Consider the following 21,980-nt stretch of genomic DNA (forward strand, 5'->3'; position numbering starts at 1 on the left):
TTTTTTTTTTTATAAGGAAAGCATTAAAATAAGAATGAAAAAAAAATCACATTTATTCTGGTGTTTTTTGTTGTTCCATTAATCTATGAATCCTTTGTATCGGTCGTACCCAACTCTCTCTCTGGAGATCTCCTTCAGGAAAATGTTTTTCCAGCTCAAGGCAACATAGATGATAAGAACAAAGTGCAATAAAAAGAAAGATGACACAATCTAAGTCTAAAGATAGAGAACATAGTTCATAGAAAACGAAACAAAGATTAACATAGGATAGAATCACCTTTTCACTCCTGCTTCCAAACTCTGAATTAAACAATCTAATATCACAAGGAATGAATGAGTCCCTGAGTCTATTAGTGTTGCATCATGGGAAGAGCATTCGTGCTCCATGTGTTCAGAGGATGACATCATCCATGATGGACAGTAGTTTGTCCAGTGATCTCCTCTCTTGTCACCAGTGAGTCCAGTAGTTTCTGTTCTATAGATTATTACTGTCTTAAAGTTTTGTGTTTAAAAAATATATATATTTTATATATATATATATATATTATAATATAATTAAGTAATATTAGTCTGTGACTCTTGTCAAATTTTTTTTTTCATCTGATTTGTGGCTTGATAAGAGTTAAAAAAAAAAAACTTTTCACCCGAAAAGTTCCAACTTTAGCTTTTTTTTAATGTAGCCATTAGAGCAATGTTTCCTGGACCAAGTGCCAGATCTCGTTCGCCTTGACAAGATTTATCCAAGTTGACCGCGAGCGAGTCGATGACGTGATACAATAACAGTTTTTTAATTTTACTTTCACTGATTTAAAGAGCGCCTAATGTGTTGATTTAAGTGTGTCTTAAATTGTTCTAGGACCTCTTATTATACTCTATTATACTCTATTATACTCATCAGATTCTTTTTGCACAAAACTCATTTAATAAAGATATTTACATTAGAAAATATGCTTAAGCCCCGCCCACTTGAGAAGAACTCTCTCACAAGCAACCACGCCCACTTTGCTCTGATTGGTCACACAAAACACGAGTTGCATTCAAGGACTCACGTACATTTCAAACTCACCCCTAAAACTCCAGTTTTGTACATTAAAAACGAATAATAAAAATAAGGTTTGCTGCTTAATGTACACATTAGAAAAACACCTAAAGGCAGAAGTAACTCTCACCATGTTTACATAAATATTTATTTTGTTTATTAACATGTAGGTTCTTAACTGATTTAGATCTTCTAGGGGAGGACACCTGCACCAGAGTGATGTCACAATGTTTCATTTAAACCGTGATCTCGTTTGGCGAGATTTCAGACGAGAACTTTATTAAGTAATAACTTCAAAACGTCCTGATGAATGAACTACTGCATTTTTGAAGACTTCAACATTGACAACATGTGAATAAGTCACGAGAGTTTTCACATCAAGCGACCTTCAAAAGACGAGGAAAAAGCTCGTGTTCGCGCTGGTATCTGAGCGTGACCTTGAGTGAGATGAACCAGAGCCGACTCTCCTGGTCGTTATCTGAAGAATGTGACGCAAGGATTATGAGGAAGTCGTTGAAAAGTTACGTTCAGCCTCTGATCTTCCGTGAGTCGAGTCGTGACCTCGCCGACCCTGAAGCAACTTTACAGTCCAGGAGAAGATCTACTCCACGTCTGCGCCGGATGACTCAGCTCGATTCATATCTAAGCGTCTTGTGGTTCTGCGCCAACAGGGGGCGCCAAACATAATTCTTTGTTGTTTTTTTCCGCTACTAATCTCACTAAGATTAACACTTTAGAATGAGGAACAATAATGTGCGTATTCACGAGTGTATTAACGCCTTATGATCCTCTCGTCAACCACATAAAGTACTTTAATGTATTGTTCATTGTGACGAATACATACATTTTACAGTGTATTACTGAACGACACTTAAATCACTGGTTATTAACAGCAAATAAAGAAATAATTCCATACAATTGGTTAATAATAATAACGTATTAGGTGTCAGTACCACGAGAGAAGTACTTGAATATTAATAAAACTTTCTCTTTTAAAGTAAAAAAAATATATAATAAAATACGCTTGTATTAATGTCATCCTTTTTACTCAAAAATAAGTTGGTGAGTATGTACAGTAATGAAGAATACTTTCCTCAGTAAAAAAAAAACACTGTTAAATGTTAAAATATTTAACGTTATAACTGACAAATACTTGTGAAATATGTATGAATATGTTATTTATACGTTATATAATATTCTATTATATAAAACATATTTACTTCTTTCACGGTAATTACACCTAATGATGAGTAAATGGAGAAAAGTTAGTTTTTCAACAAAGTTAGTCTTTAATTACTTCTTTATTTACTGGTAATAATCAGTAATTAAGGTTTAGTTTAGAGTGAACTTCTTACACTTCAACACTAATAGACTCAGGGTCTCATTCATTCCTCGGGCTCTTAGATTGTTTAATAGTTTAATATTTTTGAGGCAGGAGTGAAAAGATGATATTCAAGCATGAGATGGTTTTATTTAAATATTTAAAAAAAAAATGTTGTTCACGTTTTCTATGAAGTTCTTTTGTCGGTTAAAAAGCTCTAGACTTGGCAAGTACTGAACATAAAACTTGTTTTTCAACGTGTGAGGCATGAGTGTCGTGCAGCAGCGCCGCACACATGTGAGTCACTCAGAGTTACAAATGAGCAGGACCAGATCCCTGGGGACTCCCACATAGTCGCGTTTTCCCGCTCGGGCCATAAACACTGCTGGGGGTTCGGATCAGCGATCGCTGGCACATCAAGGGACTTCAAATCCACTCCAGATGCCACTAAACGACTCCGGCTGTGATGTCAGCAGATGCTGGAAAACAATTGCACAAGATCTCAACAATGCAAACTGACTGAGGTCCTGATCACACGCGACCGCTGTCGTGGTTCACTGGGTCATGTGTTCGAGGGTCTCAGTGCGCCTCACCTGGACGACTGACCCCTCACCTGTATCTTCTATGGTTTTCAAGTGTGTTTGTGTGTCTTCTGTTTTAAGTCAAGTCTTTGTGTGTGTTTTATTGTTTGTTATGTTGTCTCTGGGTGAAGGTGACCCAGAAGGCCCAAAAACAAATGTGTTTGTGGTATCCCTTGTGTTATCTCTAGGTCAAGGTGACCCAAAGGCCCAAAAACAAATGTGTTTGTGGTATCCCTTATGTTGTCTCTTGGTAAAGGTGACCTGAAAACAAATGTATTTGTTGTATCCCTTGTGTTATCTCTAGGTAAAGGTGACCCGAAAACAAATGTATTTGAGGTATCCCTTATGTTGTCTCTAGGTCAAGGTGACAAGAAAGCCCTAAAACATATGTGTTTGTGGTATCCCTTGTGTTATCTCTAGGTAAAGGTGACCCGAAGGCCTGAAAACAAATGTGTTTGTGGTATCCCTTGTGTTATCTCTAGGTAAAGGTGACCCGAAAACAAATGTATTTGAGGTATCCTTTGTGTTGTCTCTGGGACAAGTTGACTCGAAGGGCCGAAAAACAAATGTGTTTGTGGTATCCATTGTGTTGTCTCTAGGTCAAGGTGACCCGAAGGCCCTAAAACATATGTGTTTGTGGTATCCCTTGTGTTATCTCTAGGTAAAGGTGACCCGAAAACAAATGTGTTCAAGGTATCCCTTGTGTGGTCTCTGGAACAAGTTGACCCGAAGGCCCGAAAACAAATGTGTTTAAGGTATCCCTTGGTTGTCTCTGGGTAAAGTTGACCTGAAAACAAATGTATTTGAGGTATCCCTTGTGCTGTCTCTGGGACAAGTTGACTCGAAGGGCCCAAAAACAAATGTGTTTGTGGTATCCATTGTGTTGTCTCTAGGTCAAGGTGACCCGAAGGCCCTAAAACAAATGTGTTTGTGGTATCCCTTGTGTTATCTCTAGGTAAAGGTGACCCGAAAACAAATGTGTTCAAGGTATCCCTTGTGTGGTCTCTGGAACAAGTTGACCCGAAGGCCCGAAAACAAATGTGTTTAAGGTATCCCTTGGTTGTCTCTGGGTAAAGGTGACCTGAAAACAAATGTATTTGAGGTATCCCTTGTGCTGTCTCTGGTACAAGTTGACTCGAAGGGCCCAAAAACAAATGTGTTTGTGGTATCCATTGTGTTGTCTCTAGGTCAAGGTGACCCGAAGGCCCTAAAACAAATGTGTTTGTGGTATCCCTTGTGTTATCTCTAGGTAAAAGTGACCCGAAAACAAATGTGTTTAAGGTATCCCTTGTGTGGTCTCTGGGTCAAGGTGAACGACCTCCCTGGCTTCCATTAATACATATGCAGTGATGGAGGTCGTTCATGCTGATCCAGAGACAACACAAGGCTGAACCATTCAATATTCTGATGGCAGCGATAATACTTGCAAAAACTCAACAACAACAAAATGAGGTGTTTTTCTGTGGAAACTGAAAGCTCCGATGTAAACTAAAGATGAAAAGTTCTGGGTCTCTTTCTAAATTCCAAGTTTGTATCCATGGCAACAAAGCTCAAACACCGGTTCACCTCAAGAGTTTATCGATCCGATCTCCAGACAAAGTGGCCACAAATTTCCCGCCCGGTCGATCATCTGTGCCAGAAAACACACAATTGCCGTTGATGGCGTGAAGGTAACCTGATCCTGACTCCGCCCGAGGATCCGTGAGAGGGCAGGAGGCGCCGGAGACGACCCGTCGCTGCGAGGGCACGACAGACATGAGACACATGACACCAGCAGCTGGAACGACACGAAAACCTTCCAAACAAGGAGAGCAGAAACCGCCTGTTCCATGTCAGCTCGCTCACCTCCCAGATGTGACACGAGCGTAAACAGGAAGACGGTCCCGGCCTCGGTCTTCTTGCTGCCTGTCATCCGTCTTCCTGTTATTCCTTCTCTCATTCTCTGCTTCATCACTTCATCTCGCAATGAAAGAATGTGTGTGTTAAAGTTTGTTAATGTGTGTCGTGTGTCGTCGCAATGTCATCTGGTTCCAGGTTAGGATTGTCAATATATTTGTGTGTGTTTTTTGTTGTGATGTATGAAAATGTCGGTGTGTGTCACCTTCGGTTTGTTGTTCCTGAATATGCTTAAAAACATGTGCTTGCTCTTTTGTGTTAGTGTGTGTGTTCAGTGTGAGTCCACATGTGTGTGCGTGCTTTAATTTTTTACACTTTTATACGAGTTTCAAGTTTTGGGAATGTTAATTTGTTCTTTTTAATAACGTCCATGTGTGTATTTTTATTTATTTATAATGTTCCCATTTTTGTTTTTCTTGAGCGTTTTTGTGTATATCTTGGTGTTTGGGTCTTTTTTTCAATGGTGTATGAATTTGTGTCCTCAAGGGTGAGTTTGAGTCTTTGTGTGTATTCGCTCAAATACTAAAAACCAAACACGTTCAGAAGATATTTCACCAAAGAAAACACAGAACGACGCGGCTACATCTTTAAAAATGTGTATTGGATGTTGATTTTTGTGTATTTGTTTTATCTTTGAGGGTTGAGTGTTGGCAAGATTCCTGTGATACGATATATTGAGATACTGTGAATTTCCAGACCACATAACTCTTGACGTTTTCATTTGTTTTGAAACCAAAATATGTCCAAACATCAGCTTTTAAAAGCTGCTGGAGTCACTGTATCCTCTCATCCTCAGTCGTCGCCGGGATCTCGTGGGATCGCGTTGTTCCTTTATCGGTTGAGAAACATAAAAAAAAGCCTATATATATATATATATATATATATATATATATATATATATATATATATATATATATATATATATATATAGGCTTTTCTGTATATATATATACAGAAAAGCACAAATGACCCCCAAAAAATAAACTTCTAAAACATGTATTTACTTCTATGTTAATGTGTGCTTGAGTTTTTCTTTGGGGTGGGTTTTAACGAGGGGTGTTAAAAAATGTATTGATAAGACGATACATCGCAATATTCTTATCCTCAATACTGTATCTATGTTAGACATCTATGTTACAGTTTTAAAAATAACCTTTATATATAACCTATATATATACAAACACACAGTGTATATACAAATAAAAATATCAGCTGGAGTCGACTGTATCCTCTCGTCCTCAGTCATCGCGGGATCATGTAGGATTTCATTATTACTTTATGAGTACATATTTTAAACTCACAATATTGAACTATAAATTGTATGAAAAAAAACTGTAAAAACAAGAAATTATTTGCAATGGATTATATATATTTATATATATATATGATCCCGCGATGACTGAGGACGAGAGGATACAGTCGACTTCAGCAGCTGACATTTTTATTTGTATATACAGTATATGTATATACATATATATATATATATATATATATATATATATATATATATATATATATATATATATATATATGTATGTGATTCTGCGATGACTGAGGACGAGAGGATACAGTCGACTTCAGCAGCTGACATTTTTATTTGTATATACAGTATATGTATATACATATAAACTTATATATGTATGTGGACCCGCGATGACTGAGGATGAGAGGATACAGTCGACTTCAGCAGCTGATATTTGTATATACAGTATATATATATATATATATATATTTTAAAGGTTCTTTTTTTAACCGTAACATGGCTTTCTAACATAGATACAGTATTAAGGAAAATAATATTGCGATGTTTTGGGGTCATTTGTCCTTTTCTGTTTGTGTGCAACAGATTAAAACCGAAACCAAAGACACACATTTTTTGTCAAACAATCACCCAATAAATGTCTGTGACGATTGTTCGCTTTAGTGTGTGTGTGATAAAAACGTGTGTGTGACGTTTATATCACGTCAAACGAATAAATCACTTGAAACTGACTAACGTTTATTTGTTTTTCAAGTATATTTCGCGTGTTTTTTTTTTCACACGCCATTTCACCCACCGTTGACCTCATCCGCCAATCATCGTCAGCTCGCCCTGTGATTGGCTGCCGCGGCCCACGGTGGGAAGACCTTCGCGCTCCACGTTGGCCCCCGGCGATGCGCGCTCCTCACCCGCGCCTTTGTGAGGCATCTGCGGCCAGAGCAGCGCGCAGAGCCGCGCCCTTCTGGAGCCACACCAGGTACTACTTCCTGCTGCGACGGCGTCGTGCGCACACAGGTGGCGGTTTGGAAGGTAAACTTTGTCCTTGACGAGTCAACGCGTCGTTGGAGGCCAGAAGACAAGTGGCTTCTACAAGAAGGTAGAAGAAGTTCAGGAACTTCACCAGGATCTGGATTCACTTGATTCACAACTTGAACGAGAAACGTGAGTCGAACTTTTGTGTTTGTCTTTGGAGCAGATTGTTGTCGTTTTTTTGTTGTTCTGGACTTGGCGTCTGTTTGTTCTGCAGCGTCAGTTACTTTTTACACCAAAAGTCGTTATTGCGGTTTTATATTGTTTTATTTTTAACCTTTAAATAGTGATTTAATTATTTTATTGTTTCCCTTGACCTTCAACGTTGATACATGAAAACATTAATGGACTTTTTTCTTCAAATTTTAAGTATTTATGAACTTTATTTATTCCCATCTTCATGTGTAAATATAATCATTACACTTTTAGTAGAAATAATTTTAGACAAAAACACGTTTTTTTTTCTCTCTCCAGTGGAAACATGTTCCTCGCTTTACATGAAAGATGAAAATAAACTGCATTACAAAATAAAAGTTTTAAGTGAAGGATCTTCTGAAATGACAAACATTAAATAAATATACTATAATACATTCTGTGGTATCGTTGATACCCTGAGGTTTGATTTGTACTGCCTGAGGTTTTCACTGAAAGACACAATAGAGTCTCAATCTTGACAAGTGAGTCTTGAGATTTTGCACATCAAGGTCCAGGTCTAATGAAAACATACTTTGGCTACATAAACTTGACCGAAACTCTGATCTGAACGATCAGGAAATGTATTTAAAAGTATTCTCTTTGTAGTGGAGTTAAGTAAATCTATTTAAAAGTATTCTCTTAGTAGTGGAGTTAAGTAAATCTATTTAAAAGTATTCTCTTAGTAGTGGAGTTAAGTAAATCTATTTAAAAGTATTCTCTTAGTAGTGGTTATCAAGTAAGTATATTATAAAATATTCTCTTAGTAGTGAAGTTAGGTAGATATATTTAAAAGTATTCTCTTAGTAGTGGAGTTGAGAAAATATATTTAAATGCCAGTTAAAGTAAAGTTGTTACAGGGACACGCAGAGGTCTGCAATGAGGTGATGGATATAGTTAATAACTAGTGATGTGTTGATGAAGCTTCATGAAACTGTGTCATTCTCTTCAGAGTCCACTAGATGGCGGTCTCTCCACTATTTTCCTTTTGTTCTGAACAACTTTTCTAGAGAAACATCATTTTTTTCTTTGAAAGTCCGATATTCAACGCAAAACTAAATTTACTGGGATTATTGAAGGAATGTTTTCCCACCAAATGCATCAACATTTGGGAGTTAATGTCAATGTCAATGCTGAATGTAATATAGAAAACATTAAGCCAAAAAAAACAACAACCCTCCGTATGGCTCGTCTAAAAATTCCTGTTATACAAATCGATGTCACTTGAGATCCCAGTGTAGACAGTAGACACTTGCCAGTATTTACCTGGACTGTTTCCTGTCTGTGTAGCATGTTAGCCTTTCAGCTTCAGCTACAAACAATTTAAAAAATATAGACCTGTTTAATTTTTGGTCTGAACATTTTCTCTTGTTGAGGCTTCAATACCAGACGAGCAGTATGATGTATTTGGATGTTTCCAACCATTTATATTTTAACCCGTAACTCTAAAAAAGGAACAGATTATCGTATTTTCCGCACTATTAGGCGCACCGGATCATAAGGCGCACCTTCAATGAATGGCCTATTTTAGAACAGTTTTCATAAATAGGACGCACCGGATTATAAAGCGCATAGAATAAAAGATACAGTCAAACGTTTGACTGGGGTTAGTTATGTATCCACTAGATAAAGTTCTAAAAGTAATGTCAATAAAACAGTCAGATAAAGTCAAACTTTATTAAGCGTTCTGACAACTGCGTTCACTCCCATGGTAACGATGTTCAAATGATCGTTAAAAGGCTTCAAGCAGCAGCGCACGAGACTGGTTTCGTGAGCAGACAAATGTTGAGCGAGCAGCAGTGAAGTTGAGCGCGTGTATGACGGCTAGAGCGCACTTGTACTACATGTTGAGCGCACTTGTACTACATATTGAACGCACGTGTATGACTGGTTGAGCGCACTTGTACTACATGTTGAACGCACGTGTATGACTGGTTGAGTGCGCAGCAGAGTGATTTTGAGTGTACAACAACCAAGACACAATCGCTCAAAAAAGTGGCAGTAATCTTACTCCATAGCCTTCCGCCATGATGTAATGTGCGTTGTAAATCCCACCCCGTGATGACGCAATGAGGTAATTCCCCCCCAGTGTCATGAAAGTGTTTGTAAACAAGTCATCCACCAGGTAATGTCCATATATAAGGCGCTCCAGATTATAAGGCTGATGGTGGGTGCGTCCGGAGCCAAGAGTATCCTCAGTGATCCTCCAGTAAAGGTTCCAGGTTAAGGTTTTTTATCAGCCAGTTCCTGTGTTCTTTCCATTAGCTTCAGGATGACCAAAGTCTATAACGCGTTAATCACAAGTGTGATGTCATGTATGATGGACACGCCCACTGAGACATCCTTACGTAACACAAGGTACAATTATTGAGCAACATCTAGTATGTATTGTCACTAGGACTCTGAGACGGTAGACCATAACCCTTCGGTTCAATTCCAGCCCACATCATGATGTGATAGAATTCAATGGTCTGTTCAGGCCTGACTCGGTAACAGCAACGTACAGCTTTGACTAAAGGAAACTTGAATGCAACTGTTTATGAAACGTTTGACAAATACAGAGCCAAGAGGGCATTTCTCTGTTTACCCACTAAACCAACTTCCTGCAGATGTTCGACAGTCACTGTGTGTCACTTCAAACAATTGCAACAACAGCAGGAAACCTTGAATAAACAACTCTTTGACTTCCCAGTAACATCTGCACTGTTCTCCCTTTTCCCCGTCTGTCCTACCGGACTCTTTCTCCAAACCTTTCCGCCTTCAATGTAAATCTTAAGTTATTTTGATGTTTGAGTAGGTTTTCGTTTCTACACCTGAACTCCATGAAGCTCCTCGTGCTCGTCCTCCTACAAATACAACATGTTTGGCCCCAAATAATACTGACAGAACAAAACACAGTCTGTAACAATGGAAACATCTTTATGAGATTCTTGAACTATCACTATCATTTTCCTTTTTCCCAGATATTTTGGATTCATTTTTAAGCACCAATTGAGTACCAGCATGTGACCTAAACATCTCAAGTCTGTCCTGATATGTAGACCACAGACGGACCAGAAAATTCCGGACATATCTTGTTTTTTTATTTGTTTTTACATTTGTTTTCTCTCGAGCGAGGAGCAGATGGTATCAAGAAAACCCATGTAAATATGTAAAAAACGCTTGTGTCACATTTAAAAGTGTACTCGTTCCAGAATGTGGGCAAATACCTGCTTGTTTCCCTGCTGAGATCAGCAACTTTTATCCCTGTATACATGCCATAGTGTTTGTTTTCTGGAGAACACATGGGAGAAGTGGGAGCCGGAGAGGAGGGAGGGTGTGCCCGAGTCGGTAATTGACGGTTTACCCTTGAAAGTGGTGTTTAGTCGAGCGCTGTTCATTCAAAAAACAACACGCGGCCACTTTCTGCCTCGGATTGCTCAAGTTGTTTCTATTGTCAGATAAAAATGCTGAGCTGTTTGTGTGGAGGTCGACGGGGTTTTCGAAGGAGGGACGAGACCCGGGGAGACCAGAGCGCTCTACAGGGGTGATCAGAGGGTTAGCCCTGATGCTCGCAATTTTTAGACGACGTTTAGGGACAAGAACCAGCACCTCCTTCAAGAAACATCAAGACATTTTTATTCTTGCAGGCTTTTCCCTGATTTTTTGGAACTTACTTGCCTCCAAATTGGAGTCCATGGGTCTAATTTGGAACAAGGTGGTGAAGCCTTCTCCGGGTTAGGGATGAGATCCTGCCTCAAGTGGAGGAATTTTAAGTAACTTGGGGTCCTGTTCCCAAGTCGGTGAAGAATGGAGTGTGAGATCGACAGGTGGATTAGGGCGGCATCTGAAGTAATGTGGACGCTGCGGGGTACAAGCGGTCAAAATGGGTTTCCTTCCGTAGGGTGACTGGGCTCACTCATAGATGTAGGGTTAGAAGGAAGGTTGTCCAGGAGATGCTCAGAGTAGAACCGCTTTAGAGTCGGTTGAGGTGACTTGGGCATCTGACTAGGATTCCTCAAGAATGCCTCACTGGCGTTCAGTCCCGCGGGTATGAGGCCACATGGTAGGTCCAGGACGCGTGGTAGAGACTGTCTCCCAGCTGGTCTGGGAACTGCTTGGGTTCCTCCAGGAAGAGCCGCCAAGTCTGGGCCTCCTTGCTGAAGCTGCTGCCATCGTGACCTAAACCCGGATAAGCGAAAGGGGATGAGAAAATGAGACTTGCGACCTGGACCTGATCCTTTAATGTCTGAAAGACCCCTTGACCGGGTCCATGGTCACAAACAGGATCGTGAGCATGAACGCAGACAAGGGTCTAACTTTTACTATAGATATAAGAAGAAAGTAACTTTTTACATTTTGTCATGTACAAGCATGTAACGCACAACATGAAACTAGGGAGATATTAAAATAAGTTGAGTCTTGGGTTTTTGACGCATGTGCTCTTCGTAGAAATAAACCCACAAGACATCCTGTCGCTGTAGGGGTTGAGGTGTTGTTTTTGTGGTTTTGTACTTTTCTAATCTTAAGCTCAGGATCTTTCCTGCGCTTCTAATGAAACGGTTTCGCAAAACCTCGGTTGTATTCTCTCACTCTCTCCTCTACACACACATTTTTGGCTGTAGGTTCCCGGGCCTGCCCGTGTTTGGATTTCGATTGGGTTACATAGCTGGATTGTATAATTGTGAGGTGTGTCTCTTCTCCGCTGCCTCCATTGTTGAAACAGTCTCATGGTGAAGTGCGTGACATGACGGCGCTTGTAGGAAAGGAGTGACTCCACACACATCGCTGAGTTAACCAAACTTGTTTTAGGTTTTCTCTGAACGCCTCTGCGGTGCTGGAAGCATCGTCGCGCCTCGTTTGGTTGGCAACCAGTTTTCAAAGGTTCCGTAACCAGTCGCTTATCGTGAACTTCTAGTTTCGAACAGGAAGATGACGTCGACGAGAAGACTCTCTGTTCCCGGCAATACCTTAACATTTTGAGACCATATTGCTGTGAATTTTTTTTTTTTTCCGTTTCTTCGGCTGTGTCCTACTGATATGTTCCATCGTACGTGCTACATCTTAAGGTTCAGGATGTTTTGGCAAAACTGTTCTCCTGCTATTAGCAAGTACTTCTCAGAAATAAAACCATCTCAGACCTAAAGATTCATCTTGTTAGCATGCTAAACGTGACGGCAGAATTACAAATTATATTAGTTTGTGAACTAACTTTGTTACATGAGTGTGTCAGTCTTTCTCAGCATGTGTACAATTGGTAGAAATAAATGGCCATGTTAAAAACTTGATTTTTTTTTTTTTAATAACGATCCATTAAGTAGTATCTAGTAAAAATATAAGCATATAGATATTTAGATGGAAATGGAGGTCACGGAACCATTAGTAGATTCTGATCCACAGACCTCAGAGCCCAAGCTGGGGTATAAGTCTGGATCAGATCACTGATGGAAGGTCTGACCATGAATAGATCTGAAAGTAAGAACCAGAATTTTAAAGTTGATCCTGAAAGAAACTGGCAGCCAGTGAAGAGTTTTAAGGATCGGAGAAATGTGAGTTCTCCTACTAGAGCAGCTCAGAATTCAGAGTTTTATATTTACTGCAGGTGAGATGGATCCTTCTTGTTTAGACACAAAAATGAACTGTTTGAATAGTTAAAACGAAGAAGACACAAACCGATTATAAGCTCCAGATTGTGTTGTGATATACTGTATTTATTGTATCATATTTTATTTTCATTATTGTTCTTTTATGCTTGTTATTTTAACAAAGTGTATAATAAAAATATTAAAACGTTTTTTTTTACGATTGGCTTTATGCAAAATAACATTTCATTGCATCAGTCATTTCCATCATCTCAGCTCAGGAACAAGAGCTGCTGGCGAAGACTGAGGACGAGAGGATACAATCGACTCCAGCAGCTTATAAAGCTGATGTTTGGACATATTTATATAAAAGCAGTTACAACTTTGTCAAGAGTCATGTGGTCTGTTAATACTCCCCAGGTTCAAGTACTCGGACAGTACTATAAATCCACATCTTTATTGTATCGTATTTTATATCATGAAAACGCGCATTGAAATAATGTACTTGCTTGTTAGCATGCTAGCTGCTGTCAGTACTTTAAGAACATAACCATGTCATTGGTATATTTCATTAACCAATTAGTTCTCATGGTTTCTCTCAGGTCCAACACAAGATAGAAAACTGGATCAGGCCGTCATAGCGATGGGGAGCAGGTGCTGGTGCCGGCAGGGCGGGCAAGTCTAGATGATACCAGTGGCTCCTACTTCCTGACCGATCTCCTGTTCTTGGGGCGACGCCTCCTGCGTGGCCACCGCGAAACCGTCAACATGGACACTTCCACCACTGACACCGAGGGATGCTACTACAACCGGAGCGTCAAGTTCTTCTACGCAAGGAGCAACAAGACCATCAGCGACCACTGGAGGCCCAGGGACTACGTGGTGGTCACTCTGGGGATGACGGTCTGCTTCATCGTCATCCTGTCCAACCTGCTGGTCATCGCCGCCATCTTGAAGAACCGACGCTTTCACTTCCCCATCTACTATCTGCTGGGGAACCTGGCTGTGGCCGATCTGTTCTCAGGTACTTGACCTTGAGGGTCTTCAGATCCTGGTGTTGTTCTAAAACGGCATCTCATGACGGGGGTCAGTTTGGATTTGGGCTTTTTTATCGGGCACTAATCATCAGTTCCCGGCAGGTGTCTCCTACCTCCACTTGATGTTCCACACGGGCCCCTGGACCATCAAGCTGAGCAAGTACCGCTGGTTTCTGCGCCAGGGTCTCATCGACACCAGCCTGACGGCGTCGGTCCTCAACCTGCTGGCCGTGGCGGTGGAGCGCCACCAGACCATCTTCAACATGCAGCTGCACAGCAAGATGAGCACGCGGCGCGTCTTCGTCATCATCGTCTTCATCTGGCTCGTCGCCATCTTCCTGGGTCTGATCCCCACCATGGGCTGGCACTGCCTGTGCGACCTGGAGAACTGCTCCACCATGGCGCCCATGTACAGCCGCAGCTACCTGGTGTTCTGGGGGAGCCTTAACCTGCTGACCTTCTTCATCATGGTGGGCGTTTACACCCGCATCTTCATCTACGTCCGGCGCAAGAGCATGCAGATGTCGCAGCACACCAGCCAGACCAGGCACAGGGAGACGGTGCTGAACCTCATGAAGACCGTCTCCATGATCCTGGGTGAGTTCTGACCCGCATGCACACACACACACACACACAGGCATGTACACACACATTTTTACTAACGCAATGTGAAACAGCCACACTTGCACGCACTTGCTCACATAAAAGCACCCACTCAATACATGTGCATACATAAACACACACATACATGTGCACACAAACACACACACGATAGACTAGCATACATGCACAGACAAACTTTTATAAACGCACATCCAGATTAAAACGCACACTAACGCACATTATAACACCCACCCGGACTGATGTTACAAACGTGTGCACACACACACATTTACATTCGTTTGCACATACACTCACGGACACACTCACAAATTCACACACACACACACACCTAATCATGCACACATTCAGTAACGTGCAAACGCACAAATATACACATACATTAGCGTACATGCACAAATGAAGAAACCCATGCATACACACACACACACAGGCATGTACACGCACATTTTTACAAACGCAGTGTGAAACAGCCACACATGCACGCACTTGCTCACATAAAAGTACCCACTCAATATATGTGCATACACAAACACACACACACACACATACAAGTGCACACAAACACAATAGATTAGCATACATGTACAGACAAACTTTTATAAACACACGTCCAGAATGAAACGCACACCAACGCACATGAAAACACCCACTCGGACTCATGTGTGCACAAACGTGTGCACACACACATTTGCATTCATTTGCACATACACTCACAGGGACACACACACCCATTCACACACGCACACCTAAACATGCACACGTTTAGTAATGTGCAAACGCACAAATATACACATATTAGCGTACATGCACAAATGAAGAAACCCATGCATACACAAACACACAGGCATTCATGCACACTCATGGACACACACAAACATGCACACATTCAGTAACATACACTTACCCTCGCATAAAAACAACATACACACCTGCACACATGTACACTTGTACACAAATGGACGGTCACGAGTGCTACGACACACAACGAGCATATAGAAGGATGGATGGACTTTATTAAGAAACAAACGCACAAAACGTGATGATGCAAAGATTACACACATGTACACATTTGTATACACAAACGAAACTCTCAAGTAGTCAAGACACAACATTCACACAGTCAAAATGAAAACATGTGTAGCAACACAAACGCTAACCTTTATTCAACTCTCTATTTAAGTGTGTGTGTGTGTGTGTGTTGCAAGTGTGTAGCGTGTGTGTGTGTGTGCGCTGGTTCAGCTGCGACGAGCAAAGATCCACCTTCACAACATGGTGGTCGTTAATCTTCTGGCCCAGAAATGTGGAACTCAAACAAACATCCCACCGGAGTGAGCGTCGAGACCATCCGCGTCTCAACTTGTCCGAGCGAGAGTCGACCCCCCCCCCCTCGCGACCCCCTCCCTCCCCACCCGCTGACTCCCCCCTAACAACCCCCCCGCTGACTCCCCTTGTTTTCAGTGGACCAGAGTTCTCAGCGTCTGCGGCACATCTTCATCTTCCACGGAACATTCCTCAACTGTGTCGAGTCGTCCTCGGCACGACACGTGAGGGCGAGAGAATCCCTGAGCGTGTCCTGACAGGCGCCTCATACTTCGGCAACTGTGTGTGTGTGTAGGTGTGTGTGTGTGTGTGTGTGTGTGTGTGTGTGTTCAAGGTCAAGGTCAAGTGTGCAAAAGTTTCTTGTGTTTTTTTAATTCCATTTGTTTCGGCGGTGTGTTCAAAACCTTCCGTGTGTGTGTGTGTGTGCCAGGATTGTGTCTTTATGTTTGTGAGTCCGTGCATGTTTGTGTGCGTGTCAGATTAGTTATTTTGTGTACTTAATCCGAGTCATTCAGAGGCGTGTGTGTGCTTCAGGAATGTGTCTTGCGAGTGTGTCTTGTTCACTGCCGTCGTCTCATTTGTGTGTCTTTTCCAAAAAACAAAAACACAAACATTTCTAGTGTTTGAAGTGTGTCAGAAGTTTTAAAGTGTGTAGCTGAATTCCAGCGCTTGATTGTGTTGTCGGAGTGAAATCGGATCATGAAAAAAAAAAAAAAAAAACCCACTTCACGCGTCTGTTCTTCCTCAGTTTGTGTGTCCAGAATGGAATCTACTGTACATTCCTCCCTCCTTCCCTCCCTCCTTCCTCACCTTCACCCCATCCCTTCGTTTTATGTCGTTTTGTCGACCTAACGACAGAGTTGTGCGACCGAAACCCCTTCACGTGTCTCTGTCGCCGCAGGGTTCTTCGTCCTCTGCTGGACGCCGGGCCTGGTGCTGCTCATGCTGGACGGGCTGGGCTGCGACGAGTGCAAGGTTCTGCGCTACGAGAAGTACTGCCTGGTCCTGGCCGAGTGCAACTCCTTCGTCAACCCCATCATCTACTGCTTCCGGGACAAGGACATGAGGAAGACCTTCAAGCAGATCCTCTGCGTGCTGTGCCGCCGGAAGGAGGACCGCGACGGGATGTCCACGACCCACTTCAACACCGTGGACCACGAGGTACTGTCCGAGAGCAACGGCGGCGACAGACACAGCAAATACTGACACCGAAGAACTGACTGAACGACGCTTTAAGTTCACGTCCTCCACAGTTCATCGGAGAGAGTTTTTTTTTAAGTATTGTTAACGTACTTAAAGTCAATTTTCAACCATTTTTTTTATTTACACACATTTCAAACCTTCTTTTACGACGACACTTGTTTTAAAAATGACTTCTTTCTCGTTCTTTACTTTCAAAGTGTGCATCCAAACCTTAAGTACGAACATGAACTTGTGGGATCCATAGTTTCGAAAACGACTTCCTTTCGTTTCCTGCATAAATGTAACCGTTGCTGCGTTTTAACGTCTTAATAATTAACTTCACGTGGAATAAGAGAAACGAAAGTCTCGCTCGTGTTCCTCAACAACAGATGTGTCCTGGTTTAAAGACGTCCAGATGTGGCTCATAATGCTTATCTCATTTCCTCTCACTAGTTTGTGTGTTAATGTGTGTGTGTTGGACTTTGACGCACACACACACACACACACACATTCTTCCAGCCTGATATGACCGTTGATCGCATGCGTCACTGAAAGAAAGATTTAAGTCATCAGTACAAGGTGTTGCACGTCAGCTAGCACTGTTAGCCACACGCTTAGCTAGCATTGTACAGATGCTGTTCCAGATCAACAATGTGTGTGTTTGTGTGTGTGTGTGTGTGTGTCGCTGTACATTCAAATTCATACAAATAAATGTGTCTGATCTCGTCCTGTCGGCTCACGACTGATGACGACCTCAGTATCTTCATCACCGACTCCTTCAACTCTTTCGCTCTCCGAGGCTGCAAACCTGCTGCAGAAGTGGGTGTGAGGCCCCCGGGGGCCAAACATGTTCACCGTCCTGAGATGTGACACAATAAACTTTTTTTTTTATTTAATTATTATAAGTATAAATGTGGGAATTTTATTTAAATGTTTCGTAGCGTTTTTATTACAATAATGATTGAAAAACAAGCAAATGTCTCCTTCAATTTATCTTTTATTTAACAAAACTGTTGTAAGACGTAACTTTGTTGATATAAGAACAAGGTCATCAGAACTCCTCACCCCCCCCCCCTCACCTGTCTCTGTCTTAAAGGAACAGTAACATGCAAAACAATGAGCGTTATACAGTATTTTACTTCAGTTTTTAAACTTGTGCAGACCTTAAAAAAAAGATCTGGTAAACTATAATTTCCTTTAGCCTACATATAATATATATCTGTTACAAACTTGTACATTATTATGATAGTAATACTATAATAATGATGAGTATATTAATATATATATAAAAAACCCTTCAGAGTCATATAGTGCTTTACATAAGAAAGAAAAACAACCACGACTCAGTTAAACAACTGTAAGTAAATATACAAAACATTGTTATGATAATTATCAAGGATTTATTGATTGTTCCCCCTATATTCTATCCCCTATATATTATATGTAAACAATTTACCTTACCTTACCTTATTCAAATTTCACATATTTTCCACCTAATGTCGACTAAGGGTTGGGATTATTTTTAGGGTTATAGACGAATGTTTGTTCATTTTAATGTAGCGACTGGAGCTCAGTTGACCTCCATACTGCTCGTCTATTATAACCATCTTGTATCGAAGCCTCGACATAAGAGATTATGGCTGACGACCTGGTGTCATCCACTCAAAACAAGCCTAAAATATAGACTTGTTTATTATTTTTCTGATCATTTTTTCTCATGTTGAGGCTTCAATAAAAAAAAACTCACTCGGGGGTCAAAGGCATTATGTTCTTTGGCTACAAAGCTACAGTGATTGAAGAACGAGAACAAAAATCCAGTTGTAAAATGTTGTTAAATAAACAAAAACACTGTTCAAGTGACGTTCAAGTCGAATCCCAGCGTTTGTTAAATCATTCTCATGTTTGTTTATTTTCCTTGGTGTTCGAAAAAAAAGGTGTTTTTTGCAACAAAGTAAATTCCCACTTTTTTCACGCTTAAGTACTAACGAACACTGGTGTGCGCCGCGACAGCGCCCTCTGCTGGATATTATCAGATGCTCGGTTCTTTGGGGAATTCTAAAGCGTCGCTTTTCCTTCTTTGTGAGGAACCGTTTTGCTGTTCTCTCTGCTTCAGCTCGCCACTAACGCTTCTTCTTCTTCTCTTCTCTCGCCTGACTGCACTCTCCAGAACTCTAAGTCTCGAAGCGCTGACCTGTTAAAGAACCGGAGCAACGACGACTCCATCGTCGGCGACGACTCCAAGGACGCCATGGTGCGAGTCTCGTGACGGCCGGAAGAGAACCAGGGACTCTCTGGTCTGCAGGAGAACATTCAAGGACGCTCGAGCGACGAGAGCGACGCCCGGATCTCGAGGCTCGTCGTGTTTGTACAGAACTTGTGTCTCAAATGTTTCAGTTGATCTGATTTTATGTTTTTTAAAGGGAACGTTTGTGTTTCAGAGCGTGTTGAGTCTTTGTTTTGAAGACGGTTTTAATTTTCTTTTCTTTTTTTTAAGAGCATGTGTTTGTTCTTGTGTTTGTGTGAAATGAAGAATGCGCCGGACGATGATGATTTTATGTTTTTGATCAGTTTTTTTCTTGAACGGCTGCTGCAGATTTATGCTAATGGTTATAACAGTTGTTTCACTCATGACAAAGTGTCCCAGAAGACACACTTCATCACCTCAGATGTGTTTTTTTCCTCGGTCAACGATTCATTCTCATATTCCTGACCGTGAAGACCATACACACACACACACACACACACCTGTTCAGATCCGCCTCCATGTTTGTCTCCAGGTGACATTTTTTTTAGTGTCAAAGTGCCTGATGTTCATCAAGAGATGTGTCAGTTAAGCAAAGTGACTTTTATTTTTTATTTATGAGCAGATCGAGTGTAACACTGTTGCTCTATGAACCATGAAGATGAACAAACGCGATCATACGCATCCGAGTCATTAAAAATCGATCTGACTAAGTTCACATTTTCATTGGTTGTCAATCAGTACAAACTTGCATTAAGAGTTCACTGTCCTTTTTTAAAAAATGTTAACATGTTCTACTCTGACCTCATTACAGTGAAAGGGCCGCATGTGGCCCCCGGGCCATGCTTTGCCCTGAAACCATGATCTACACAAGCATCATTTGTTCATCTTTAACCCATTATTGATCACTTTTCAATCCCTCATTGATTTGTGATGAAGTTCTTCAACCCAAAGAGAGTTTCTTCAAGGATGGTTTCCCGCTGCTTCCTTGCCCAACGTCATCATCTGCCTTATTCTTCTTCTTCGACTTCCCAGAATGCCGCGCTGCTTCATTCTGCTCTTTGGAGAATTTGCGCTTTATCTGCTCCCCTATTTTCCCAACGCCGGCCGGAACCGAGTCCTTCCGTTTCTTCCCAAACAACGTCGTCTTCTTCTTCTTCTTCTTCTTTTTCCTCCCAAGGTCGTCAAGATTCAGTTTGTCGGCCAAACTCTTCTTCCTCCTGGGCAGCCATCTCTTCAACTTCTGGTTGGCTCTGCCCAGAGGAGATCGCTTCTTCCGCCAGGAGAAGGTCCTGGACGAGGAGAAGGTCTTGGACGAGGAGAAGGTCCTGGACGAGGAGCCGCCCATCACACGCCCGCCTGCACAGGAAGGCAACAAAGAAACCAATAAACGTGTGTTTTGAGCAGAACTTGAAACGCACATGAGATTGTTCAGTGATGTCGACGTCTACACAGCTTAAATAGTATGTGGCGTTCCCTGCTTCAGACCTTGGCTCCTGCATGGTGATGTCACTTAAAGAAACAGTGTCTTTGTAATCCACAAAATATGATCTCATTAAATGTAGATTTGTATGTACAATCACATGGAAACTTGCATTCATAACACTTTGATAAACACAATTGTGAACATTTTTTTTATAACCTGTGTCTGAATTATAAGAATTTAACTTCCATGATTGTGGAAAAAAAAAAAAGAAAAAAGAAAAGGCTGCTCGCTGGCTAATATGTTATATTTATTCATTGTCTTATGTCCTTTTTTAAATATAAAGTGTTACAAAAGTAAACGTAAAAGCACAAATTTGCCCCAAGAATATTGTTGCGTTGTTTGTTTTGAACCTGTTTTCAATGGAAGATCCAGACTCAGACCTGTTGCTTCTATCTGGACTTTAACTGATCCTTAAAACTGCCTGAAACTTTTGTTCCACTTGCAAAGAACCTATAGAAAAACGTAATCGTTTGAATTGCATGTCACGAGGTCCAGACTCACCTTGTCAACCCCGTACAGTCCATTCATCTCGTCCTTCATGTTGAATGTGAAACTCAATCCAGACTCTACTGACGCAGTTCAGTTTCACGTGAGTTCTACCTTTAGTTTGTTATTCAAGGCTGTCGAACGAGAAAACGAATCCAGTTCTGCCGCATTCTTACTCACCGTCTCTGCAGATAGGAAAGAAAAAACAGAACAAATTAATTCCTAATTATAATTGAAGTAAAAAAAATGTTTCGCCTTGTTCGTCTTGTGATGAATAATCGACGTAAGATATAAAATAAGAAAAATGAATATAGAATATAGAATTCCTTCGTTTCTTCAAGAAACATCTTAAGACATTTTTATTCGTGCAGACTTTTCCCTGATTTTCTGAGACTCCTGTGTTGTTCTCAGTGTTACCTTAATCTTTTAAGTATATATTTTATTGAATATTGTTTTGATTGTTTAAGCGCTTTGTGACCCTGGTCTGGAAAAGCGCTATATAAATAAAAATTACTTACTTACTTATTAATCGTTGTTTGGCGACACCATGTGGCTAATAGATGAACTGCATGAAGGGGTTTTTTTTTTAATGGGGCGTGGCCATGTTCGTGTAAGTTTCGCTTGTATTTCAATAAATGAATACATCGTTTTTCATAACTTATATTCTTAACTCACCTTTTAACGAGCGAGTTATGTTTTTGTCGTCACTGTGTCGCGTCAGTC

General features: G+C 41.0%; 2 protein-coding genes across 2 annotated transcripts; one reads left to right on the plus strand and one right to left on the minus strand.

The window, feature by feature from the left end:
* Positions 1-7,028: 7,028 nt before the first annotated feature.
* On the plus strand, positions 7,029-19,999 carry lpar2b (lysophosphatidic acid receptor 2b). Its single transcript, XM_087809442.1, has 5 exons — positions 7,029-7,259; positions 13,483-13,904; positions 14,020-14,514; positions 16,763-17,022; positions 19,211-19,999. The coding sequence occupies exons 2-5, from the start codon at positions 13,649-13,651 to the stop codon at positions 19,307-19,309; spliced, it is 1,110 nt and encodes a 369-aa protein (XP_087665568.1). The 5' UTR covers positions 7,029-7,259; positions 13,483-13,648; the 3' UTR covers positions 19,310-19,999.
* On the minus strand, positions 19,874-21,377 carry LOC148089700 (uncharacterized). Its single transcript, XM_087809454.1, has 2 exons — positions 21,273-21,377; positions 19,874-20,644 (listed from the first exon to the last, which is right to left on the minus strand). Exon 2 carries the CDS (start codon positions 20,631-20,633, stop codon positions 20,229-20,231), a length of 405 nt encoding a protein of 134 aa, XP_087665580.1. The 5' UTR covers positions 20,634-20,644; positions 21,273-21,377; the 3' UTR covers positions 19,874-20,228.
* Between the last annotated feature and the right edge of the window lie 603 nt (positions 21,378-21,980).

The sequence above is a fragment of the Callionymus lyra genome, chromosome 1 (genome assembly GCF_982586985.1).
Source record: "Callionymus lyra chromosome 1, fCalLyr1.hap1.1, whole genome shotgun sequence".
NCBI classification, from domain to species: domain Eukaryota; kingdom Metazoa; phylum Chordata; class Actinopteri; order Syngnathiformes; family Callionymidae; genus Callionymus; species Callionymus lyra.

Excerpts from the sequence above, each read along its gene's own strand:
- lpar2b (XM_087809442.1), top strand. The coding sequence starts at position 13,649 with ATGGACACTTCCACCACTGACACCGAGGGATGCTACTACAACCGGAGC. Across the intron at positions 13,905-14,019 it reads TGTGGCCGATCTGTTCTCAG|GTGTCTCCTACCTCCACTTG; the intron begins GTACTTGACCTT and ends AGTTCCCGGCAG. Across the intron at positions 14,515-16,762 it reads GACCGTCTCCATGATCCTGG|GGTTCTTCGTCCTCTGCTGG; the intron begins GTGAGTTCTGAC and ends CTGTCGCCGCAG.
- LOC148089700 (XM_087809454.1), bottom strand. The coding sequence starts at position 20,633 with ATGGGCGGCTCCTCGTCCAGGACCTTCTCCTCGTCCAAGACCTTCTCC.